This window comes from Coregonus lavaretus, assembly GCF_964263955.1.
Source record: "Coregonus lavaretus genome assembly, chromosome: 23".
Classification (NCBI taxonomy): Eukaryota; Metazoa; Chordata; class Actinopteri; order Salmoniformes; family Salmonidae; genus Coregonus; species Coregonus lavaretus.
The window spans coordinates 24,899,284-24,927,053 of NC_140010.1; the positions used below are offsets into that span (position 1 = coordinate 24,899,284).

At 42.9% G+C, this 27,770-nt stretch overlaps 1 protein-coding gene across 5 annotated transcripts; it reads left to right on the forward strand.

Annotated features, from left to right (window-relative positions):
* Nucleotides 1–67: 67 nt before the first annotated feature.
* Nucleotides 68–27,770, forward strand: LOC311098995 (nonsense-mediated mRNA decay factor SMG7-like). 5 transcript variants are annotated; one of them, XM_084139582.1, is made up of 24 exons: nt 68–179; nt 1,949–1,980; nt 7,517–7,634; nt 11,135–11,267; nt 11,518–11,689; nt 11,817–11,888; nt 12,065–12,215; nt 14,924–15,059; nt 16,942–17,104; nt 17,450–17,609; nt 17,803–17,873; nt 17,995–18,055; nt 18,181–18,300; nt 19,915–20,332; nt 20,532–20,670; nt 20,833–20,972; nt 21,191–21,454; nt 21,686–22,057; nt 23,255–23,404; nt 24,119–24,205; nt 24,499–24,655; nt 24,885–25,055; nt 25,254–25,420; nt 25,630–27,770. In XM_084139582.1, exons 1-24 carry the CDS (start codon nt 154–156, stop codon nt 25,741–25,743), a joined length of 3,594 nt encoding a protein of 1,197 aa, XP_083995708.1. In that variant the 5' UTR covers nt 68–153; the 3' UTR covers nt 25,744–27,770. The 5 variants fall into 5 exon arrangements, with proteins under 5 accessions (XP_083995708.1, XP_083995709.1, XP_083995710.1 ...); XM_084139583.1 differs by having other exon boundaries at nt 25,257–25,420; XM_084139584.1 differs by lacking the exon at nt 23,255–23,404.

A 27,770-nucleotide genomic window follows, 5' to 3' on the forward strand; every position in this document is an offset into this window, starting at 1 on the left:
GGGACGTCTTATTTTATCCCCTATCCTTGCCACAGCACCCTCTATCTTCGTGTGTACACTGGGCCGGTGGCTCTGCTAGTGACGAACAATATGGCGCCGGGAGTACCTCTTGCTTCTGGACCAATCGTTGTCTAAAGACCCCTATCGGGCAGGATGAACCTCTGCGGCCAATACTTACGGTGAATGTGAAATTAATGTATTTAAAAAAACATTTTTGAAATGGTGTTGTTTCTTACCTAGTGCTTCAAATCGTATTTGTGCTATCGCCGTAAGTTGGCATGCTAGCTTAGTTAGCTAGCAACGCACAACAAGAAGCCAAGCTGAGCATGTTCGAAAAGTGTGACTGAGGGCCAGTTATTTTACTAGGTATCTAACTATAGAGAGCTATGGCTGTTTGTTACCACTAGCTAATGTATACAGTTAACTAGGATGACTAGTTAGCTTTAACTTACTAGCTAAACTAGTTCGATACGATAACAGGTTTGCGAACCACACTAACCACTGTGGGTATTTTCCTAGCGAAATAAAAAGCTAACGTTTGTCATGTGTCGTGAACAAAATGAATTGGTAGCTAACTAGCTAGATAATTTACTAGCTAACTACATAACTAACTAACTAGTTCTCGAGCGCGTTAACTAACTCGCCTAATAATGGCAAACCATAGCTTACCCAGCGCCCCTGCCCTTGTTTGGTAGCTAACATTAGTTAGCTAGCCTGCTGTGCTGGGCATGTCGTTTCTAGTTGAGTTAATAATGGATGTCTGACTGAGTCCGGATATCTACCATTAGTTCAATGTGCTAACAAACACATTTTAAAGAGGTTTCGCCCATTCGTGATTTCTGGAAGCAAGCTACTATTTCCAGCAAGTCACTGCAGTGAACCTTTCTGTCCACATTACTTGCTAACAATATTCAAAACATGGCTAGCTAAATGGGCCTTGGCATTAGTAAAACGTTAGGTTACGTTAGCTACCTTCCCAGCTGAGTGTTATTGGATTAACCATGCAGGGATGTTTTAAATCAAACAAGTAAAGTCATTAAGCCAAATATAACCAAAGGTGCACCTTCTCTAGTCTATGGAAAGCTAACGTTGTTATCCAGCGACTGGTGACAATCGTTGGCTATTGCTAGATGAAATTTGGTAAACATGCATTCCAGTTAGGCCTGTTTGAGCGCGAGCTTGCTAGATTGACACTTCACTGTGCATGTGTAACGAAATGAAACCAATCATTTGCTGTTTTAATGAACGTATGCAGCTACTTCGTTATATCAGAGGGGAATAGCGAATATATGGTTGTTGCTCATATTGGGATGTCATAACAAATCGTGATTTGGCAAGCAAACGAACAGAAATACTGCACCCGCCACACTAGTAGGGCGAGCCCTGTCTATTTTTCTTCTTATTTTCTAGCCCGACCATTGAGCTACATTATGGAATATATCAGGATAACAACGACAGTAACGTCAATATATGGCCAATATTGATTATTTGACGAGATACCAGTAATAATGTCTAATTTGAAAGCACAGCAATCCAATAAAGCTGTGTTTGAGTCTATTGACGCAATGGAATACCCTATAGTGAGAAGTAGGCTATTGCATAAGAGGACAATTTATATTTCCTGGCAAATTGTGCTCAGTTTCCCTTCAAATTCATAGTTGCTGTAGTTTTTAGCCTATCTCTTTCCAGCATGTCAAAAGAATACAATCTCCTGTTAAATGTTTTATTAAATTGAGGAGTCAGTGGCAGAGGACTCAAACACCCTGTCTTTAATCCCCTTTAGTTTTTATTTGTTCATCTTTTTAAATGTGCAATACAATACTTTGTTTATACTACTAATCTTAATTCCCTGTGGTTTATGCAAGGCATCAAGGTAGGCTGTCTCTCTGTGGGTCTGTATTGATTTACTTAGCTCGGCTTCTTCTGTTATTTGTTTATACCCGAGCAGGCAGGCAGAGGCCCTGAAGGCTGACATGACAGGTATGTTTCACACCTCACCTTTGGGGTTCCTCCTTTGTTTTAACCCACAACCCCTTATTACTAGATGCTATGCATTGCAGACAATATTATTTTTGCTGATATTATGGTCTCTTATTCATTTGGAAATTTCTGATCTTTGTTTTTTCTTTTCTGTAATGTTTTGGAAGTTGATAATTCCCAGACCTGGGACAGACATTGCATATTCATTTTTGATGACAGCTTTGCACACTCTTGACATTCTCTCAACCCAGCTTCACCTGGAATGCGCGACAGCGCCATAAATACTGTTGATGTTCTGTGGTGGTCGCTGCAGCAGGGAGCATATAGTTGATTTGATTAAAACACATAGGATTGTTTAAATATGGAAAAATACACATTTTCAAATTTGGACCAATCGATTGGTCGAAAGAACAGACGACTCGGTCAACCAATATTTTGTTGTTGTTGGGGACAGCCCTAATATCTATGAATAGGCCTAGTTTCACTTGGTTGAAAATCAAATGTTGGGGGTCTATTTGATGAAGGATGTTTTGCCCTTAGAAATATAATCTCATTGTAGTGGTTTAGCCTACTTGATAATGAGAGATGTAATGGCGCTGGAATGTATAGTGGCTCCAGACCAATTCAGCTATTTTTTTTTTTTTTTTTGCGTTGATCTGACAAATTCTGCTTTTTTTTATGTAACTTTTTTTCCTATTACTGAAAATAGCTTCTGTACATCAGAACAGCGATCACTAACCTCAATTTGGATTACTTCAACTAGTCGGTTGCACAGGACATACGGCTCAGACCAGGCCCTAATCCCCAACACTCGGTAGAGAAAGAGACTGCGATAGAGAGGCCGACGTTCGGGCACCCTGATGAAGCTACGTGGCGAGTAAATAAACCCCCTCCACCCTTTGTTCTATTGGTGAATGTACGTCACTGGAGATCAAACTGGACGAGCTCCATACGAGACAATACTATCAATGGGACCTGAAGAACTGTAATATCCTATGCTGGCACAAAGAACACACTCAACGAGCTGTATAGGGTCAGAAGAAAACAAGAAAATGCTCATCCAGAGGTGGTGCTCCTAGTGGCCGGTGATTTTAATGCAGGAAAACTAAAATCCATCTTACCTAATTTTTACCAGCATGTCACCTGTGCAACTAGAGGCGCAAAAACTCTAGATCACATTTACTCCACACACAGAGACGCATACAAAGCTCTCCCGCGCCCTCCATTTGGCAAATCTGACCATTACTCTATCCTCCTGATTCCTGCTTACAAGTAAAAACTCAAACAGGAATTACCAGTGACCCGCTCATTAGCGGATGCTAAGCTACAGGACTGTTTCGCTAGCACAGACTGGAATATGTTCCGGAACTCATTTGATGGCATTGAGGAGTTTACCCCATCAGTCACCAGCTTCATTAATAAGTGCAATAAGCCGTCCCCACAATGACCGTACGTACATTCCCCAACCAGAAACCTTAGATTACAGGCAACATCCGCACTAAGCTAAAGGCTAGAGCTGCCGCTTTCAAGGAGTGGTCCACTAACCCAGACGCTTATAAGAAATCCTGCTACGCCCATCAAACAGGCAAAGCATCAATACAGGACTAAGATCGAATCCTACTAAACCGGCTCTGGCACTCGTCAAATGTGGCAGGGCTCGCAAACTATCACGGATTACAAAGGGAAACCCAACCGCTAGCTGCCCAGTGACGTGAGCCTACCAGACGAGCTAAATTCCTTCTATGCTCGCTTCGAGGCAAGCAACGCTGAGCCATGCCTGAGAGCACCAGCTGTTATGGACGACTGTGACCACGCTCTCCGTAGCTGATGTGAGTAAGACCTTTTTTAAACAGGTCAACATTCACAAGGCCGCAGGGCCAGATGTATTACCAAGACGCGTACTCGGAGCATGCGCTGACCAGCTGGCAAGTGTCTTCACTGGCATTTTCAACCTCTCCCTGACCCAGTCTGTAATACCAGTTTCAAGCAGACCACCATACTCTCTGTGCCCAAGAACATTAAGGCAACCTGTCTAATTGACTATCGCCCCGTAGCACTCAGTGAAATGCTTTGAAAGGCTGGTCATGGCTCACATCAACACCATCATCCCAGACACCTTGGACCCACTCCAATTCGCATACCGCCCCAACAGATTCATAGATGACGCAATCTCTATTGCACTCCACCCTGCCCTGTCCCATTTGGACAAAAGGAACACCTACTAGGGTTGGGAGATATTACGATATATTTGGAAATCAACGATGTTTGACAGGTATCGTCAATGGCGACGGCATCCTTATGTGACAGATGATAGTTTATATATATATTTGTATTTTTTACAGGCGATAGTTAAAACAATTTTAACATGTCTGGAGTCGGGTGACATGCCAAATGACCTACCTATTCCTATTTGCCTTTTTCAATAAATATGTGGTAGGTAAGTAGACTACTTAGCCTACTATTAACATAATACAAGTGTAGGCCTACAATGTAGATTGTAGACAGAGTGGAAAGTGGCAAAAGCTGTGCATAATGTCAGAACATTTCTCTCGCTCACCTGCCCAATGTCAGATGATCATTTGCCTTTTGCAGCGGACACTCAGTTGTCTGGCTTGCAATGAAGAACCATTCAGACTATTTTTATTTTCATTATATGTTAACCTATCTAAAGGTTTCTGGCAAGGAACACAAGCATGTTCACCTTTTCTGGCTTTAATAGACTGCGGAGTGGGGTAACAATATTGCCTACTGAAAACGCATTCAGACGGAACGCTTTTTACACAGATGCATTTGACGGCGATGTTGGCCAAGAGTGGAAAGCGACCCTCATTCCCTCTCCACCATGCCAGTGGGTCATCATCTCCTCTGATTACATCTTCGAGTAGGTAGGATGTGAGTTCTGCGCTGGCCCGCTGTTGCGCGCTGAGTGTGACTGTTTGCTTAGCTTTCCCAAGAAGACTGCCCAGTGATGTCTTCTATGGTGAACATGCGCACTTGATCTCAGTTGAAATTGTCCAAAATCACCATTGAAAGGGTCTCTTATCACACTGTTGGCCTACAATGTTTGGTTCCAAATCACCATTCCAAGTTATCGGTACCACATATCACCATATGATAGGTTTATATTTATTTATTTATTTGCACACAAGGAAATACAATATTGTTAACATGATTTCCACATTGTAGTCTAATGATTAGACTCTGATCAGATCATTTACTGCGTTGCTAACTCGCTCCAGCCCCGGGTAAAAGATGTATGATACAATCGTATATCAACAATGTTTGGACAGGTCGATGGGACGAGTTGTCATTCCAGACATCGTCCAACCGTATCACCTACGTGAGAATGCTGCTTTTGAACCCTGGAACTGAACACCTTAGTGATGCGTGGGTTGACCCGCAGTCCCCGCAGTTATATCCATGGATGCAAAAAGGACATGTCTCTGTATTGTTAAGTTTAATTCAATAAGAGAATAACTGCGAAATGGAAAGTTGAAAATAAGGAGAAGAGAGGGCCAGAAAAGTAATGTTTGTGAAAGATTTTGGTGAAGTGGTAAAAGAGGATGATAGCAGTGCCGGCTATGTTATGTGTGATGGTTGAGAGGCGCTATACAAATTTGACAGTCACAAAACGGGGATTTCAAATAGACCCATGCCACATCAAGGGAACTCTAGCCTACTGTTCAGATGGTTAAATGGAAACTGAAGGTCTATAACCTTTCACATAGCCTTAATATTAACTCCTGCAGAATTAAGCATTTCTTTCAGTAAAATGATGAATCATTACTGTATGCAGGCACAATTTTGACTCGTGTGGAGACATGATTTCTTTTAGCATTTTGAGAGAATGCGAATGCAGTTAGATACTGCCTGTAGAGTTGCTATCTTTATCAGCATCAAAAGCTGATAGTATTTTTCAACCAGATAAAATATGCATCCAAGCCAAACTGAAATCTTATCAGAAACATATTGTCTTGTTTTCACAGCTTTCTATTTCCTTACAAAAGGTCAAACTGATTTAGCACAGAAAATTGTAATTAAATTTTTTTGTTATTTGCATTTTCTCGCCGGTCGCTAAACATCTTTGCTCCACGAAAGAAGCAGAGATGATGGAGGGAACTTTACAAAAGTTAACTATGAGTTTAGTAGGTTGGGTTCTAGTACGAGCGTCAGATTTTCCCTTTATCACATAAAGTTGGGCGATTGCGGCTAGGTTATTAGCAATTGTGGGCAGGTGCGGGTGAACAAACAGCTGACCCGCACACCACTAGAACAACACCTGCTTCAACTGGATTCTGGACTTCCTGTCGGGACGGCCCCAGGTGGTGAGGGTAGGCAACAACACATCCGCCACGCTGACTCTCAACACGGGAGCCCCTCGGGTGCATGCTTAGTCCCCTCCTGTACTCCCTGTTCACCCATGACTGCGTGGCCGCACACGACTCCAACACCGTCATTAAGTTTGCCGACGACACAACGGTGGTAGGCCTGACCACTGACGACGATAAAACGGCCTATTGGGAGGAGGTCAGAGACCTGGCAGTGTGGTACCAGGATAACAACCTCTCCCTCAACGTCAGCAAGACAAATGAGCTGATCGTGGACTACAGGAAATGGAGGGCCGAGCACGCCCCCATTCACATCAGCGGGGCTGTAGTGGAGCGGGGCGAGAGCTTCATGTTCCTCGATGTCCTCATCGCTAAAGATCTATCATGGTCCAAACACACCAACACAGTCGCGAAGAGGGCACGACAACTCCTCTTCCCCCTCAGGAGGCTGAAAAGATTTGTCATGGGCCCTCAGAATGGGCCTTGAGGCTCAGATCCTCAAGTTCTACAGCTGCACAATTGAGCATCTTGACTGGCTGCATCACCGCTTGGTATGGCAACTGCTTGGCATCCGACCGCAAGGCGCTACAAAGGGTAGTGCGTACAGCCCAGTACATCACTGGGGCCGCACTCCTTGCCATCCAGGTCCTCTATAGCAGGCGGTGTCAGACTCCAGCCACCGAAGTCAGGCTGTTCTATCTGCTACCGCATGGCAAGCGGAACGGATGCACCAAGTCTGGAACCAACAGGACACTGAACAGCTTCTATCCACAAGCCATAAGACTGCTAAATAGTTCGTTGGGGTAGCTATTTGGTTAACTATCTAACTATTTGCATTGACACTTTTTGCCAAAACTTTTTTGACTCATCACATACACTGCTGCTACTGTTTACTATCTGTCACTTTATTCCTATTTATAGGTACACACTGTATCTACCTCAATTACTTTGTACCCCTGCACATAGACTCGGTACTGGTACCCCTTGTATAAAGCCAAGTTATCGTTACTGATTGTGTATCTTTTGTTACGTGTTTTACTTTTCTATTATTTTATTTCTCTGCAACAGGTCTGGACTAGCATTTCACTACTAGTCCACACCTGTCGTTTACGAAGCACGTGACGAATAAAATGTGATTTGATTTAATCCATTAGAAGTGTATAAAAGATAAGTGAGAGGAGTGCCCATAATGTCCTCCTTTCCCCTAGATTCTAAGCTTGGTGCAGCAGAGGTCTGGACTTCAAGGCAGGCTCTTCAGGACTTGTACCAGAAGATGCTGGTGACTGACCTGGAGTATGCTTTGGACAAGAAAGTGGAGCAAGATCTGTAAGCCCCAGTCTACTTTAAATTGGTTATGTAATGAAACCGATTAGGCAGCCTACTACTATCGCTACTCTTGTTAGGTCTAGGGATCTTAGCCTCCCTTCCTAACAATAAGATGGTCCTAATTTTATAACGGAAAAAAATGTTTTGGTGTCTTCTTTCTGAAATTCATCTCGAAGGTCACTGAAGTATGTTGTGTTACGTATTCCTGTTGAGTCATTTGACCCATTTGCCCTTACATCAAAACCCTCTTTAGTCCAGTAGTTATCACTCTAGTTGAATGACCGTATAACTGGATTTTACATTTGTAAGATTGCAAGACGACTGTAAAGAAAGTAGATTAGTAATAACCAGAAGTGTGGACTCAAGTCACAATTTGGACTTGAGTCACACATTTGATGACTTGAGACTACTTGATATAAAATAACTTAACATCGTACACAACATTGACTTGAGACCAATGTTCCCTCTAACCTGTGCGCAGCTCACCCGGGACTGCTGCGCGAAGAAATATTAGCCCCCGCAGAGGAGCACAAGATTGAACTTCACTAAACTTTTCTAGAGTTTTCCCTGTTAACACTATAAACATTTCCCTTTACTGTTGGAATTCTGATCGAATCAACGCAATATTAGCCACTTTCAAGGCAACATACCGAAAAAATACGAGCTATGCAAAACTATTGACAGGCATGACTCAGGCCCGTACTCTACACAGACCAGTGCGCCATAACCAATCAGTGCTGCAGTAGGCCTATATGCAAATTGACCATTGCCATACAGTGCATTCGGAAAGTATTCAGACCCTTTCCCTTTTTCCACATTTTGTTACGTTACAGCCTTATTCTAAAATGGATTAAATAAAAACAATGTCCTCATCAATCTACACACAATATCCCATAATGACAAAGCGAAAACAGTATTTTTTTGTGCGTGCAAATTTATTAAAAATAAAAACAGAAATACCTTATTTACATAATTATTCAGACCCTTTGCTATGAGACTCAAAATTGAGCTCAGGTGCATCCTGTTTCCATTGATTATCCTTGAGATGTTTCTACAACTTGGAGTCCACTTGTGGTAAATTCAATTAATTGGACATGATTTGGAAAGGCACACACCTGTCTAATATAAGGTCCCACAGTTGACAGTGCATGTCAGAGCAAAATGCAAGCCATGAGGTCGAAGGAATTGTCCGTAGAGCTGCGAGACAGGATTGTGTCGGCACAGATCTGGGAAAGGGTACCAAAACATTTCTACAGCATTGAAGGTCCCCAAGAACACAGTGGCCTCCATCATTCTTAAATGGAAGATGTTTGGAACCACCAAGACTCTTCCTACAGCTGGCCGCCCGGCCAAACTGCGCAATCGGGGGAGAAGGGCCTTGGTCATGGAGTTGACCAAGAACCTGATGGTCACTCTGACAGAGCTCCAGAGTTCCTCTGTGGAGATGGGAGAACCTTCCAGAAGGACAACAATCTCTGCAGCACTCCACCAATCAGGCCTTTATGGTAGAGTGGCCAGACGGAAGCCACTCCTCAGTAAATGGAACATGACAGCCCGCTTGGCACCTAAAGGACTCTGACCATGAGAAACAAGATTCTCTGGTCGTATGAAACCAATATTGAACTCTTTGGCCTGAATGCCAAGGATCTGGAGGAAACCTGGCACCATCCCTACTGTGAAGCATGGTGGTGGCAGCCTCATGCTGTGGCGATGTTTTTCAGGGCAGGGACTGGGAGACTAATCAGGATCTAGGGAAAGCTGAACAGAGCAAAGTACAGAGATCCTTGATGAAAACCTGCTCCAGAGCGCTCAGGACCTCAGACTGGGGCGAAGGTTCACCTTCCAACAGGACAACGCAGGAGTGGCTTTGGGACAAGTCTCTGAATGTCCTTGAGTGGCCCAGCCAGAGCCCGGACTTGAACCCGATCGAACATCTCTGGAGAGACCTGAAAATAGCTGTAATAGTGATGCTCCCCATCCAACCTGACAGAGCTTGAGAGGATCTGCAGAGAAGAATGGGAGAAACTCCCCAAATACAGGTGTGCCAAGCTTGTAGCATCATACCCAAGAAGACTCTAGGCTGTAAGGCTGCCAAAGGTGTTTCAACAAAGTACTGAGTAAACGGTCTGAATACTTATGTAATATTTATGTTTTTATTTATTTATACATTTCTAAAATTTCTAAAAACCTGTTTTTGCTTTGTCATTGTGGGGTATTGTGTGTAGATTGATGAGTGAAAAAAAAACAAATTAATCAATTTTAGAATAAGGCTGTAACGTAACAAAATGTAGAAAAAGTCAAGTGGTCTGAGTACTTTCCGAATGCACTGTACATACCATTTTTATTTTATATTTATACCTTTGCGTATTTTATCAGGTTTCTAGCGTAGGCCTACGGTATTGCATAAAATTATTGTATAAAAAACCTCTAATTTTCAGTACCAAAAAATTGCAAGTCTTGATTGTTGACCAATGACCATTCATCAGCGTTAGCGTGCAAAGGCAAGTGCGCATATCCAGATTAGTCTCCAGAAAGCATTTGTTTTATTTTCTCTGGTTTTGCCTGTCAAAAACAGAGGAGGCCTACGTTTGTATTATCCATTTAAACGTTATATAAAAGTTTGCAATCCACTACAGACACTTCTTTGCCAGAACAGTAACGTTAGGCTACCTGCCAATTTCATTGATCATTTTCATATAGCCAGGTGGCTACTGACTATGTCTGAAGATAGTTGTAACATTGCACTGCCTTCAATATTATGGGATGAATATGTTACATTCTGGTGAATTTATTAAGATATTGTTGAGGAAGAAAGGGGCTACCCGGGGGAGGGGTCAAAGTTTGAGAATCACTGAGCTAGCGAACAGATTGCTGATTTGCTGTACAGCTATAAGATCGAGTGCAGTGGTATTGTCAGATGGTAAGGAGAGAGGATTGCCATAAATATGCAGCTCGAAAAATTGTTTGCTGATCAAGAATGTTAAATGTTTACTTTGCAGCCTCTCCAGAAATGGGTCATCAAGCAACAATTACTACTAGCATAGGCCTACTGGTCTTTTGGTATGGAATTGCTTGAAATGGATTTACTTATGCATTTGGAATTTGTTGTTAAAATTATTACATAATCAAAATATTTTGTAGACAATAATGAAAAGGGCTGTCTGGTAGCCTCAATAAATAGCCCAATATTTGTATTTTAACAAGTCATTGCATGTATATATATTTATTTTACTTGACTTGACTTGAAAAAACTTGTGACTGGACTTGACTTGCTCTACTTGGGACTCAACTTGAGACTTGGACCTTGTGACTTAAGACTTGCTTGTGACTCGAATGATAGTGACTTGGTCCCACCTCTGGTAATAAATGTGGAGTGAGTCAATTTGCTCTCAAGCACAATACAACTATTGTATTGTTGGAATTAGATGGATTACCATCAGCCGTTTGATTAAACTCTGAAACAAGAAAGTATACTTTGATTTTCTCACCTCATTTTTCAGCTGGAACCATGCTTTTAAGAATCAAATAACAACACTACAGAGTCAAGCCAAGAACAGAGCCAACCCCAATAGAAGTGAGGTGCAGGCCAATCTGTCCCTGTTTCTCGAGGCAGCTAGTGGATTTTACACACAAGTAAGTTGCAACTAGAATATAGCCTAACGTTTTTGAAAAATCTTAGGTTTTGGCCAAACCTTATTTTCCAGCTCGGCAGATATAGGTCTAGAATGTATTAAGCAAGCAGTTAATCATATTGACATAAGTATGTTCATCAGAAATTCAAATGATGCTTGAAATGATGTTTGAATCTCTCAAACGTCGAAATGACGGATAAAGCAAAACGCATCAACTATTAGTAACTTGACTTGATCCTTTCCTCTAACAGTTACTTCAGGAGCTGTGTACTGTGTTCAACGTGGACTTGCCATGCCGTGTGAAATCATCTCAGCTTGGAATTATCAGCAATAAACAGACCAACCCCAGCACCATTGTAAAACCCCAACCCAGCTCTTGCTCTTATATCTGCCAGCATTGTCTTGTCCACCTTGGAGACATTGGTGAGTGTTTTCGCACTCTCACTACAAAATAATATCACTGGGCAGATCATTTTGAGGTCAATATTTTTATCAGGCACCCAAGCAGTGCTTTGAGCGGTTTTGCTTATCTGCTTTCCCCCCCTTCAAGCACGATATCGTAACCAAACCAGCCAGGCAGAGTCCTATTACAGACACGCTGCTCAACTTGTCCCCTCAAATGGTAAGTACTTACAAAAGTTTTCATGTACAGTATTTGTTTACCTGTACACAGAGCATCAATGTACTTCTTTGCAACTTCCAAAACTTCACCTGACAAGAAAATAATTTCAGGATATTAAATCTTCTGTCAACCTGTTAATTTCACTGATGTCCCAATGTCTCTCTCCTCTCCAACAGGTCAGCCTTACAATCAGCTGGCCATCCTGGCCTCCTCTAAAGGGGACCACCTCACAACGATATTCTACTACTGCAGGAGCATCGCCGTCAAGTTCCCATTCCCTGCAGCCTCCACCAACCTGCAGAAAGCTCTCGCTAAAGCTATTGAAAGGTATTGTTGAGTGTGTTTATTGTAGCCTAATTTCAACCGCTCTTTTCAAAAGGTGTTATGCTTAGCTGTATCTATTTTCCCACATTTATCAAACATCATTTGGGAAGGGACTAATGAGCAGTTTGATTTCCTTCTTAACAGGTGTTGATGTCACCCAGCTGGTTTAGAGTAGGGATGAGCATTTGGAATGTTTTGACTGTTCGAGTACTCGCAGAATGTTTTTCAGAGCACTCGAATTAAAATAAAAAAATCTAGTTTTAGAATACAAGGCCCACACTCTGAAAAAATGTGCGCAGTTATCTATATTCCAACAGTGCGCAACAATGCTTAATTTATCATAACAATTACAGATAACAAATCCTAATTGCTAAATTGCCCCATTATATATTCATTAAATAAAACAACTAGTGCCATTTAAAGGAAAACTCCACCCAAAAACAATATTTTGGTATTTGTTTCATTAGTCCGTTGTTGATATAGTCCCAACATGTTTTGTATGTCACCAATCAAGTTTTCAAGATATGTAACTTTCAAAATGCAGAATTCTGTATTTTGAAAGTCGCATATATCTTGAAAACTTGATTGCTAACATGCAAAACATTTACAACCAACTGGTTGTATTATATCATGGAACACAATCTTCAAAAAGGCAGTAACCTCAGCAGTGGTGCTTGCTTGTAGAAGCCTATGGCTGTGCAATGGCAATACCTTGTGTTAATTTAGCATACAAAACGGTCTTATTTCCCGAGCCCTTATCACAGTCAAGATACACCTATGTTATAGTAAAAAATATAACCAAATATTTTTCGAGGTTAAAAAAAGTTGCCAGTGTGAAGTGTTGCACATCTCGTGTCTGGAACAGTTCTTAAAAGAGTGATCATTTGAAATGAGTTGATATACCATTTTCTCAGGGTTACAAACCAAAATCAGTCTTTTCGATATACAGACGTTCGATTTAGTTTATTCTGCCTGTTCTTTTGAATTTTCTAAATGGATTAACAATTCCATGTTGAACACTGTATGGTGATAAATTACGGCCATGACATCAGTTTGGCGAGTAGGCCTAGCCTTAATGATTCTGATGAAAATACGCTCTGACTTTATCAAACTGTTTTTGCATATTTTCAGTGTGGAACCTGTATATGTTTAGGGGGGTACTACCAGTTAGCAAAGTATCCTAAGCAAAAACAAAACTGCAGCTCGTTGTTGGAACACATAGTTTCCTACATCAATCAACCAGTCCATTTTGAATTTGTGATAAAACTAACGTCATTTGGCAAGAAATGTAGCTTGTGTATCCCATCAGTTAGATACGTTTTCATAGGCATTTATTTCTGCAAGACTAACGGGAGCTTGTGCGTGCACTTGGCACGCGTGTGTAGAGGGAGTGGTCGGAACGCAATTGAGTGAGGGAGACACTGAGGGGAAAGGGAATTTAGGGAGAAGAACTGTGTGATGATTGTTTATTTTTTGTTGTGCCCCGCACATGCACACACACAAATGGAACACTATAGTCAAAGCAAATTAACGTTGTCGTCAAGACATTTGGGCAGCCACAGCACATTCCACCAAATAGTTTTACAGTATTAGATTTTTTTAAAATCTCTGGGTAATCTCTACGGGATCGGTGTCCCGTATACGGGATGGTTGAACTAACGTGCGCTAATGTGATTAGCATGACTGTAAGTAACAGCAAACTTTCCAGGACATAGACATGTCTTATATTGGCAGAAAGCTTAAAATCTTGTTAATCTAACTGCACTGTCCAATTTACAGTAGCAGTAGCTATTACAGTGAAAAAATACCATGCTATTGTTTGAGGAGAGTGCACAACAACAGAACTTATCACGGCAACTGGTTTGATACATTCACCTCTGAAGGTAAATAATGTACTTACATTCAGTAATCTTGCTCTGATTTGTCATCCTAAGGGCCCCAGAGTTAAAATGTAGCATAGTTTTGTTTGATAAAAACCATATTTATATTCAAATGTAGGAACTGGATTCTACAGTTTGAACCCCTGCTGTCTCTGGCTCCACACCCACCTGCCCGGCCATCTAGATGTGTATAAGCTAATGATCCATCATGTATGACATTCCTGGGAGTGTGCAAACTTACATTTTGTATTACTGTATCATTTGTATGTTCTCTATAGTTATGTACTTGAAAATGTATCAATTGACCAATTCGGCACATTTGGGCAGACTTGATACAAATTAGTCCAGCATTGCAATGCTTCACTGGATCAATCTGAAACTTTGCACACACACTGCTGCCATCTAGAGGCCAAAATCTAAATTGAGCCTAAACTGCAATATTATATTGTGGCCTTTCTCTTGTATTTCAAAGATGATGAAAAAATAGAAAACACATGTTCTTTTGTTTGTATTGTCTTTCACCAGATCCAATGTGTTATATTCTCCTACATTAATTTCATATTTCCACAAACTTCAATGTTTCCTTTCAAATGGTATCAAGAATATGCATATCCTTGCTTCAGGTCCTGAGCTACAGGTAGTTAGATTTGGGTATGTCATTTTAGGCGAAAAATGGAAAAAAAGGGTCAGATCCTTAAGAGGTTAAAGATCGAGTTTTGACGTCTGTTCGAGTACTCGATTACTCATGCCCATCCCTAGTTTACAGTGTGTAGACTTTAGAAAGAGTTGAACTTGTTGTATACATGCTTAATCCCAGTCTGTTATCTTCAGCCGCGATGAGATCAAAACAAAGTGGAGTGTATCAGATTTCATCAAGGCCTTCATCAAGTTCCACGGTCACGTTTACCTGAGCAAGAGTTTGGAGAAGCTCAACAACCTGAGGGAGAAGCTGGAAGAGCAGTTTCAGGTAAAGATTTAAAGTAAAAAGTAAAGTTTAAATCCTTGCATACTTTGTGAAGGTGAACTAAGAATCGAGCAGTCTTGGATATGTCCTTCTCTGAGTCTTTGCAGTACTGCACTAAACAAGCTATGGGCTGGTTTCCCAGACACTGATTAAGCCTAGTCCTGGACTACAAAGCATTATCAATGGAGAATCTACATTGAAATAGCTTTTTAGTCCAGGACTAGGCTTAAACAGTGTCTGAACCTACCCCAATTCCATACAGTGGGGGAAAAAAGTATTTAGTCAGCCACCAATTGTGCAAGTTCTCCCACTTAAAAAGATGAGAGAGGCCTGTAATTTTCATCATAGGTACACGTCAACTATAACAGACAAATTGAGAAAAGAAATTCCAGAAAATCACGTTGTAGGATTTTTAATGAATTTATTTGCAAATTATGGTGGAAAATAAGTATTTGGTCAATAACAAAAGTTTCTCAATACTTTGTTATATACCCTTTGTTGGCAATGACACAGGTCAAACATTTTCTGTAAGTCTTCACAAGGTTTTCACACACTGTTGCTGGTATTTTGGCCCATTCCTCCATGCAGATCTCCTCTAGAGCAGTGATGTTTTGGGGCTGTCGCTGGGCAACACGGACTTTCAGCTCCCTCCAAAGATTTTCTATGGGGTTGAGATCTGGAGACTGGCTAGGCCACTCCAGGACCTTGAAATGCTTCTTACGAAGCCACTCCTTCGTTGCCCGGCGGTGTGTTTGGGATCATTGTCATGCTGAAAGACCCAGCCACGTTTCATCTTCAATGCCCTTGCTGATGGAAGGAGGTTTTCACTCAAAATCTCACGATACATGGCCCCATTCATTCTTTCCTTTACACGGATCAGTCGACCTGGTCCCTTTGCAGAAAAACAGCCCCAAAGCATGATGTTTCCACCCCCATGCTTCACAGTAGGTATGGTGTTCTTTGGATGCAACTCAGCATTCTTTGTCCTCCAAACACGACGAGTTGAGTTTTTACCAAAAAGTTATATTTTGGTTTCATCTGACCATATGACATTCTCCCAATCCTCTTCTGGATCATCCAAATGCACTCTAGCAAACTTCAGACGGGCCTGGCTTAAGCAGGGGGACACGTCTGGCACTGCAGGATTTGAGTCCCTGGCGGCGTAGTGTGTTACTGATGGTAGGCTTTGTTACTTTGGTCCCAGCTCTCTGCAGGTCATTCACTAGGTCCCCCCGTGTGGTTCTGTGATTTTTGCTCACCGTTCTTGTGATCATTTTGACCCCACGGGGTGGGATCTTGCGTGGAGCCCCAGATCGAGGGAGATTATCAGTGGTCTTGTATGTCTTCCATTTCCTAATAATTGCTCCCACAGTTGATTTCTTCAAACCAAGCTGCTTACCTATTGCAGATTCAGTCTTCCCAGCCTGGTGCAGGTCTACAATTTTGTTTCTGGTGTCCTTTGACAGCTCTTTGGTCTTGGCCATTTGGAGTGTGACTGTTTGAGGTTGTGGACAGGTGTCTTTTATACTGATAACAAGTTCAAACAGGTGCCATTAATACAGGTAACGAGTGGAGGACAGAGGAGCCTCTTAAAGAAGAAGTTACAGGTCTGTGAGAGCCAGAAATCTTGTTTGTTTGTAGGTGACCAAATACTTATTTTCCACCATAATTTGCAAATAAATTCATTAAAAATCCTACAATGTGATTTTCTGGATTTTTATTTCTCATTTTGTCTGTCATAGTTGACGTGTACCTATGATGAAAATTACAGGCCTCTCTCATATTTTTAAGTGGGAGAACTTGCACAATTGGTGGCTGACTAAATACTTTTTTTCCCCACTCTATATAAAAATAGCTTAAATGTTTATTTTTTATTTTTTTGCAGAGGCTGATTCTACAGAAAGCCTTCAGCTCCCAGCAGCTGGTCCACATCACGATTATTAACCTGTTTGAGCTGCACCAACTGAGGGACTTTGGCAACGAAGCAGACAACCTGAGCTTCAGCTCCGACGATCAAATCGGCTGGTTCCAACTTCTCGGCCTCTTCAGTATGTCCCCAACTCCAATTGTCTCTCAATATGCATAAGACAATTCACCTTGTGGTTGACATGCCTGTTCGTGGTTATGCAGTTTTTAGTTTGTGTTACTTTCTATATTTAAATATCTGGAAGTACTGATAATGGATTTGACAACATCCATCTTAGATTTAATTGTATCAACTGCAGGGTGCTTTCTCAAGGCCCCACTAGCAGGTTATCTCAAGAACGCTTTCCCCAACCTCATACTCTTTCAGATGTCACCACTCTTTGTCGAATTAGCATGACAGAATTTGAATTATTCAAGGAGCCAGGTTACTTGTGGTGGTATTTTATTGCCCTCTTCCTTTCACACAGTGTCATTTCTGGGTATCATGTGTAGCCAAGCATTACTGAATAAGAACCGAGGAGAGGAGATCATGGGAGAATGTCCACTGCCGGCCATCAAGGTGTCTCTGGACTGGCTCAAACTGCGATCCACAGTTTTTCAGGACAGTGCTGTGGACAAACGACAGTAGTATGTTTTTCTCTTTCAATGTCAACGTTTGCCCTCCAGGTGTCATGTTTTAGTTTAATATATTCTGCTTGTCTGGTGTTGTTTACTCATTTTGGACCCTTTCTTTTAGATTTTAGCAATAGCAGAAATACTTTTGAATGTGTTTTTGTATTGTCTGCATTTTAGTTAAGATTTTGCTCTTATTTTACCTCAGTGTTTGGCCTTGGCTGGTGTCCATTCTGAACAGTTTCCAACCGAAGGAAGATGATGTTTCCTGTGCATCAAGTAATGCCCATTTGAAATCTCTGCTTTGATACTCTGCTCATTCTTGGTTAGAGCTCTAATTTTGTGGATGAACTCTAATTTTTTGATTGTCTCTATATAATGTCCCTTATTTGTTTTCCAGTGACTCCACTTCCAGAAGAGTTTGAACTGCAGGGGTTTCTGGCTCTCCGGCCAGCTCTACGGTACATACAGTACTTACCCTTTTTGTCTCAGCCTGTCTTCCATATAGACTGTGTGGTTGTGTGCATAGCATGTTCCATGTTCTCTTGTATGAACCCTGGTCTGTTTTGGTATACCCCTTTCCCAGGACCCTTGACTTCACTAAAGGCCACCAGGGCGTTGCTGTGGACAAGGAAGGTCTGCCAGTCCGTGCCCGTCACCAGAGGCTCATCAGCCTGGGGAAATGGGTGGCAGACAACCAGCCAGGGTGAGTCTTCAACTATCTACCCACTGTTTTAAAGACTTATGAACTACCACATCCGTACCACCAATATAAAAGTTTCTATCTTTGAAAAATGGCATGCTTTTCAAAGATGCGACAGAGTCTCTCTCTACCTTCGCACTGCTGTTTTACTACTGACTTATTAGGCATTTTCACACTGCACCTTAGCCCTGGGCAAAGGGAGATTTTAACCCAGAGCCAAGCGAGTGTTCACACTTGCACATTCTAAAGTGGGCTAGCACTGACCTTAGGCCAGGGCTAGCTGGCCCTGCTCCGGAGCAGGGTTAGCACCGACTTTTCGGGGCTAGCCCCAGAAACACGGTGCCAAAATAGCCAGTGTGAAACGGGGTCAAGAACAACGCATAGAGTTTTCACTGTCCAATCACAAAAGCTGCACTTCCACATAATTTGCATATGCCTGTGATGCGTTCTGCACAGTATTTTAATAAGTAAATGTATACTATTTCATCCTCATCTGAGGACAAAAACCTGACAAAATAATTTAGTGAAAAAACATTGGTTGCTATGGCTAACAAAAATGGTTGCTATGCAGGCTGGCTAACGTCTGCTCACTTAGCTACTGTTACACGACTCCAGGATTTTTGGAGTCGACTCCGACTCCTGTGGTTGGAGTCGTAGGGGTCGACTATTGCTCGACTACCAAAATGCGCTGAAACGGATGCGTACACACCACCTCATTATTGCAGAGTCCTACTAGGAAGACATTTGCCTTCTAGAGGACTGACATGAGCATGATCTTGCCCATTTGCTCAGCAACTTAGCCTATATAGCCTATAAAATGCCTATTTTGTTTGAATATACAAGGTGATGTGTAGGAACTAGTATACTTTAATATACTTTTGGTGAATTTACGAGGCATCGCTAGACAAGACATTGCGAGATGCAGGTAACCAAGATATGCGCACTGTTTCCGACCGTCTGCCTGCCCCGATCCTCTCTCCCTCGCTGTCTCGCCTGCTCTTTGTCTTTGCTATGAAAAACGCTGGTGTGTGTTCGGTCTTCGGTCTGTTGCGTGTAGAATAGCTTAGCCTACTTTAGTGAACTTTCACGAGACATTGCCTACATCTTTTGATTATCGATGCACAGTTCTGACTGTCTGCATGGTGACCAACATGCCTAGTGCCTACCTATGCCTGGCTGTGCCCCTCCCATCTCTCCCTCCCACGCTAGCTCGCTCTTTCTTTGCTGTGAATGATGCGAGAGTTTGTTCTCGAAGTAGACTGGCAAGTAGTTTCCTCCATTGCAAAAATACTGAATCTTAGGAGTCGATTCCTAGGGAAATTGACGCTTGACAACCAGAAATGGGAGTCGATGCCGGGAGTCGACGAGCAAGGAGTCGAGGATTCGACTCCCAACCACTAGTTAACAAATGCTTGTGTGAACACAGGATAAGCTAGCCCAGGGCCAGTCTTAGCCTGGGGCTAAGATAGCCCAGGACTAAGAACAATGCAGTGTGAAAAGGCCTATTATGAACTAAACTACCACGTGCCAATATATCAGTAGTTTCCATCTTACTTTGAATAGCCTACAAGATGCAACATTATGTGACAATGCCTGTGGGTGTGCTGTGTATTCCAGGCTGATTCAGTACAAATTCAGCGATGGTCTGCTGTTGTTCATCACTGACATTGAGGAGCTGGACATCGAGGAGCCCCAGGAGAAGGATGCCCCGGTGCTCCAGGAGTCCTCCAATGGAGAGCAGACCCCCAACGAGGGCAACATGGGCCTGAAGTCAGTCCTGTCCAATGGCAAGACCCAGAACAGCGTGTTGGAGATCTGCGAGAGACCCGTGGTGACCTTCAAGGAGAACATCAAGCCCCAGGAGCAGAGCAGGGAGCCCAGCCGCAACCAGCACCAGAAGGAGGCAGGGAAGGAACGGAGGGACTTCGGCAAAGGCAACGGAGTGCTGGGAAAAGGAGAGCAAAAGAGGGACGGCAAGAGGAAGAGTGAAGTGAAGAAGAACAGCCATGAGAAGGCTGCAGACGCAGGGAAACAGGTCAAACTAATGCATTGTTTTTCTTTCTAAAGTTGGGATCTATCCTGTGATTGTATGTATGTGTGCGTCCGAAATGGCACCCTATTCCCTATATAGTGCATCACTTTTGACCAGAGCCCTATGGGATCCATTTAGGACGCAGACATGTTTACTGGGGTTTTTGCTACCTTACTGACCCAGAGTTTGTGTCTTGGTGCAGGTGAAAGCCCAGCTGGAGATGAGGACACCAGTGTCTGAGGCCAGAAAGACTCCAGTCCCTCAGACCCAGACTACCTGCTCCTCCCAGTTCATCCCTATCCACCACCCGGGAGCCTTCCCTCCTCTGCCCAGCCGACCAGGTACCAGCACCACCTCTCACAGTGATCATAATACCTAGATTGAACAGTTTTAGATCTAAGAGTAGCGAATAACCCTCTTATGTTTTATGTGTAAACTGTTCGCAGTTCAATTGTATTCTGCCATGTAAATTCATTAAACTAACTTGATCTTGAACTTTTCAGGTTTCCCTCCTCCGGCCTATGTGATCCCTCCTCCCGTGGCATTCTCCATGAACCCCGGCTTCACCTTCTCTACGGGCATGTCTGTCTCCGGGCCGTTCCTACAGCCGGCCTCCCAGCCCCAGCAGCCTGGCGCCCAACAGGTAAAGGGAGAGATTCTGCTCAACTCTAAGGGCAAGATTCCCAGACACAGATTAAACCTAATCCTGCACTCAAAAGCATTTTCAGTGGAGAATCTGTAGGTTGAATCTGTCTGGGAAACTGGCCATATATACCCTTGTGTAAACAAATGAATGTGTGATTGGAACCAAAAAAACAATCACACAAAAAAATTATTGACCACTTTTTTTATGGGACCCAGCAGGTCCAAGTCCAGGCCGGGAAGCCGTCGCACATTCCATACAGCCAGCAGAGGCCAGCAGGGCCGGGGGCCATGAACCAGGGGCCCCCCCAGGGCCAACAGGGTCCTCCCCAGCAGCAGCCCTCACAGGCCCAGCAGGCCATGCAGCAGTCGGTGCAGCTCCAGGCTCTGGCCCAACAACAACAACAGCAGCAGTCGCCCACCAAGCCTGTGCAGCCAGTACAGCTGGGCAAAAGCCCACCTCACCATCCAGGGATGCATCAGGTAAATTATAGATCACAATAGTTCTGGACTGGAAAGAGACAGCATCGTTCAGTCTCTTGATAGGAACATTTGTTATTTACAGGAGTGATATTGTTCTACTGTAAAGTGTGTTGTGATTTTAAATGCACTTCAAAGAAATGCATGAGCTTGTCTATTATAGAGGCAGCTATGCTGTTTTGCATTGCAAAGGGAGATGTATGACAGGTGTCCTGTTTTCCTGCTGACCAACAGTACATGCAGGTTGACCAGGCTGGCCAGATGTGGGGCCAGCACCAGGGCCAGCCCACCATGCAGAAGATGCAGGCCATGCAGGTGCCCGTCAAGCAGCCCTACTACGGCATGCCACCCCAGGACCCCCTGAAGCTCTTCGAGCAACACCCCATGCAAACGGCTGGGCAGATGCCCATGCAGCCACCACAGCAGCAGAACAGCTTGGACAAGAAGATGAAGTACCCGGATGTGAAAATGCAGGATTTTTACTGGGAGCCTCCCTACCGCATGGGGGATAACAGACAGATGGTGGGGGAGAGGATGGGCATAAGGCCGCCCCCAGGGGTCTTCCACCCAGACCAGGACAACTCACCCAGAGGACCTCCCTTTGAGGTGAGTGTTGTTGAACTCCTCAACCATAGATATAGAACACTAGATAGATGATATACTAGGCTGATATATTGTCTATGTCCTCAACCACCTAGACCTAGAACTGTGAATGAGGGAATAGAGAGTTTAAGGAGAAGAGGTGGGTTGTAGATGGATGGGGCTGTAGATAGATGGGGTTATTTTTATGCTCTTTATTTTCTATTTCTTTATTTTTCCCTCTTGTTCTTCCTAACACTTCTTTAGTGCATTTGCAATTGGATATGTATGGTATTTAATTGTCACATGTTATTGGAATGTTTCTGTAGGTATCTTGACTCTAAATGTAAGCAAACCTATTGGATGGGAGTCCATTGGGTCTGTGACTCCCTCCCTCAGAGAAACATATAAAAATTAGGTTTGAAGTCCTGGGGTTTGTGGCAGATACTGTCAGTCTATCTTTTTGTGGACTGTTGGACTAACGTATGTAGGCTTTGGAAAGTCCAGCTGTAAGTCCAAGGCTCTACCATTCCTTACTGGACCCCATGATAGATGAAGTCAACAATGTAGGATTATAAGATCTGTTATTGGACTGAGCAAACTTGTTGTTTGATAGAGTAGCCAATGGGGAGCCATGTTGTTCTTATGTTATGCATTACATAATGCTCTGCCATCACATTGACTTGGCACTAGAGGAGGTTCCTCCCACCTTCTGTTTTGGCCTCATTTCCTAATTATCAAGGTGATCGACTTGTATAGGAAGGAATTTGAATGTTGAAATAATATATGGTTGAAAGATCAGTCACCAGCCTCTGTTATATTAGTGTCAAATATTTTTATGCTTGTAACAACTCCAACTGGAATGTATGGGCTTATGTGGCATAACCATGCCTTTGGTAACCTAGCGTGAGGACAGGGCTTGATTTAAAGTCTTCTATATCTTTGGGAAACTAGGCCTATCTTTTTACTACCTTTACGGGCTTCTCTTTACTACCTTTACGGGCTTCTCTTTACTACCTTTACGGGCTTCTCTTTACTACCTTTACGGGCTTCTCTTTACTACCTTTACAGGCTTCTCTTTACTACCTTTACGGGCTTCTCTTTACTACCTTTACGGGCTTTATCTTTGAAAAACGTATCCCTTTGCCAACCTATTTCTTACTGGCTTACCTTTGTTTTCTTTTCTTTTTTTCTCCCCTCCTTTTTGCTTCATTCTCTCACTAGGACAACAAGAGCTCCCCTCTTCTGCCTCCAGACCTTTTAAAAAGTCTATCAAATTTTGAGGAGGAGGAAGAGTTGCTCTTTACTAAGCCTCATGGTTTCTACCAGGCCTTGGCGAGTCCTCTTAGCACTGCTCCAGGACGAAACATATTTGTATGTAGTCTACTTTGCTTAACTTAATCCTCCTGGCTTAACAGCATGTTAAACATCAGGTCCCGTATTCAGAAAGTGTGCTGATCAGTTTGACCTTTTTAGATCATAATGAGTAAGATTACATGGACAGGGGTGGACCTGATCCTAGATCAGCCCTCCTACTCTGAGACACTTTATGAATACAGGCCCAGATTCACCTTCACATAGTCTGTGATGTGAGTAGAATACATGAGTGGTAGGGAGATATGGCTCATTAAAATACTGTAAGGCTCATACTTTGAATAAGAGGGCAGTATATGTAAATATGTTTTCCAGGCTAGTGTTGATAGAATTGGTTGGTGTTGTTCCTTATTCTATGTTAACAGAAGTCAACCCAATATTTCGACCTGTCAGAACAGTCATTGTGCTTTTGGAAGATGAGGCTAAACGTTGTGTATGTTGCATGTTGTAGGCTATGCCTACATTGTACACTATAAGAGAAACAGACAGTTTGGACATGATCAGGTTGAACATATACTGTAACTGGGATTAAATTATACATTTTCCAACATATTGCGTAAATTCCATCCCTATCAGTATTCATAGCAAACATACGAACACCTGCAGCGTCGACTAGGGAAAATGTGCAGATGGAATAAATATGACATTTATCAGAAGGCGATTACTAAACACAACTTTCTATCTGATACCGTTTTCCCCAACCTTTTCCTGTAGTTGACAAATCAGTCCAGAATGGAGAGTGGTCCTGAAGTGATGGGCCAGTCGTCTTCTCTCATGCACTTATCTGGGTTCCCAATTCAGGTCAGTATTTATGCATGGAAAAATCCACTCTTCAAAGGCCTGCCGCCAGACTTGTTTTGACTGCTGTGTGCGGGAAGGAATGTAGACTGCATCTCACAGGCAGTGGTTTGATTAAGGCTACTCTGTGAGCCCTTTGTTGCTGCAGACTCACAGAGCGTCTATAATGATGTTTGCTCATAAATCCCAGTTGCGTTTTATATGCCATGTTTAATGTTGTAAACCAAAGGGGTATGACTGACATTTGATAATATGTCAGTCATAAAGCTGTGTTTTCTTGGTATATATATTTTTAGGAGAGTTCCTATCAAAACAACAGCATTTTCAGCCAGGCGTATGGGAAAAACATGGCTGCCAACCCCAAGCCTGATGCTCCCATGCTGCACCAGGAACCTTCTCTGTACTCCCTGTTTGAAGGAACTCCATGGTCCCCGTCCCTTCCCGCCAGCTCAGGTACCTGCCTCCTCTCCTCTTCCCCGTTTTTCACACCAAACTGACCATAAACATCACAACAGCTCCCCTGTTAATGTTAAATAACACGCTTAGCATCTGAAAGGGTTGATATTTCAATATAATCACAATGAAAACCATTTAATAAAGGCAGACATTCTCAGTTAGAAATTAGGACATTATATTTATTTCATTATAATTACATAATTATATTTCTCCATTTCCATAACAGACCACTCTACACCAGCAAGCCAGTCCCCCCACTCTTCCAACCCAAGCAGTTTACCCTCTTCTCCACCCACACACAACCACGGCTCTATCCCCTTCTCTAACTTCGGCCCCATAGGAACACCCGACAGCCGAGACAGGAGGATGGTCGACCGCTGGAAGGTGGAAAAGACGGGTTAGTCAACCTCTTAAATCTAAATATATAAATTCTAACCCGCCCCTCTACCACTTATACCCACTGAATTATTTGAATGTCATATTAATGTTAGTATTGATTTATTTTCATTTTCGTATAACGACTTTTCTAGACATTTTGTGAAGTTATTGCTAAATCATGGTGTTTTATATAATGAAAACTTCTGTTTTTGTCCAGGAGCTGTGAGTGGGTTTGGTTTGGACTACCTGCCTGCTGTGTCATCCTCTTCAGATCATCGAGCCCCTGAGAACAGCTGGCACCAGGGGAATGCCCCTAGCAGCTCCTGGGCGGCCCAGGAGTCGCCCATGGAAGACTCCTCCACTGTGCTCCTTGACAGCCTGAAGGTACCACGCGATACGATACACACAAACAGAATTGCATGCAATGTAACTTTGATTGCCACTAATATTACAATAGTATTGGAACTACTTGATACTAGTTTAGATGTGTAAGGTTTAGCTACTGTTAGTTACACTAGACTAGTTGACTAGGATGATGGATCATCAGGTGCATTGAGATACAGTATTCTTCTATCTATCTCTGTGCTCCCCAGTCCATTTGGTCCAGCTCCATGATGCAGCCGGGGCCGTCGGCCCTGGAGCAGCTCCTCATGCAGCAGAAGCAGAAGCAGCAGAGGGGCCACGGCACCATGAACCCACCACACTGAAGGGCCTGCAGTCAGAAGCACTTGTGTGAAGAAGTAAGAAGTAAAAAAAAACGAGCTCCAAATCGGAATTACCGGCATATGGAGGCTGGGGAAGGTGAAACGACGTCCCAACAGGCTCAAAACACCCCTCGGCTGACGAGGAGGAACGGTGCAAGTCTACTCTCCCCTCTTTCTCTCTGTGCCTCCCATGGCAACGAGGGCGTGCAAGCACCTCCTACTCCACCTCGCTGCTGAGCACGAAGCTGCTGCGGGGTCCAACTTGTAGGATTCTTACATTGAGGAAACTGAAAACCTCTGACAGCCAGTCACCATGCTCACCTCCTGAGTGTGGGAATAAACTACCATCCTTCAGTCCATCTCACTTGGATTCCATGTATCTGGTCTCCTCTGAAAGCTCCTTGCGCTGCTCTTGGTGTGGATTTACTACCACTCTGTCTTGACTTGCCTACTGTACAAGAAAGGAGAATAAAGGTGGTGCAGGGTGTTTTGGGAAGGCAAGGTGGGCCTAAAAACAGTAGACGAGGTGGTGGAAAAAAAAAAAGACTGATCTTACTGAATTCTTGACTAAATTGTATTTATCTTGGACTAAGAAAGAGGAGGAGGAGGGACTCTATGTAGCTGGGTAATGAATTAATGAATGAAGGAGTTGTTACAGCTATATTGCCACAGTTGGTAAAACGTGGGGGGGAAAGCGTGCCTATCCTTATGTGCACAGAATCGTTTGAAAATACCGAAGCAGGTTATGCTATAGATGGGAATTTTCCAGTTTGCTGATTGGACTGCAGATCGTTGCTTTCTGTAAATGTAAAAAAGGAGGGAGGTGCATCTCCAGGTCTGTTGAGGATGATCTCCAGGTCAGTTGAGGATGATGGGAACGCTTCAAAAGCTAACCACGACGTTAGCTAACAACAAAATAATCAACAAACAGAGATAGGGATAGGAAAATAGATGTAGGGATAGTATTGTTAGCTCTAATAGAGATTGCAATTATTAGAAATACTGTATTTTGTGATTTGTTCGTAGCAGTTTAAGCTTCATTAAATATTTGGTAACTGTCCAATAGTTTGCTGCTTATGGGGGAAGTCTATATTTATATGTTTCTCTTTCCCCTTGCTTCTTTCTCTTTACTCATCTTTCATTGAGTAAAAATGTAACTCTAGCTTACCTGCATAATTGTTTATTTTGTTCATGTTCTGCCTTTTAATAGTTTTAAGCATCTTTATTGGCTCTCATTGTGCCTGGTCAGTGTTTTTTTTATTATTACTATCATGGTTGGCACTGTCATGTAAAGGAAACAAGCAAACGGGTCCAGCGAAGCTGCTGGTTCAGCAATATGGGGCACAAGCCGAGCCAGACGGACAGACAGACAGTTGGCTGGGGGACAGAGGGCAGGACAGGTGTCGTAGTCCCTGATTCCCCTACATGGCGCAGACAAGGGGAGAAAGATTGATTTATGGTAACCTCTTCGCAACCACTACTATAATCACAACGGTTATTGAATAAAAGTAATTGCTTCATCCTCTAGGATAGTGGTAATCGTCATATTATACCCTGGAGAGTTGCTTGCATGGTTTTCTTGTCTAAAGTCGTACCTCAGCTTTTTACATAGCTATTGTGTAACTAACTGAACTAATTGTTTGGGTATTAAGTTCCTGTCACTTGGGGTACGCCAGTGTGAATCTGTTATCGGTTAAGTTCCTCTGATGTCACCACTGAAACGCCCGAGCCAGATGACTTTTTCCCCCTAAATAATGAAATCCCTGAAGCACTGAGCAACAATCAGCAGACCAAGAGGCTCTCCAGGACCAGTCTTAGAGGCACAGCTCTAAATTGTCAGTTGAGTCTAGGGGTCACTATTGGATAAGGTTAGAAATTTGACGACTATATGCAGTGGTTCCCTCTTTATGGTTTAGGCAGCAAAAGGCATTTTGTATTTAAAAGGTATACGACGACTGAATATCTTGTATGAGGGAAAAGTGTTTTTATTTTCATGTAGAGAACATTTTATTAAAGCCAACTTTAAATGT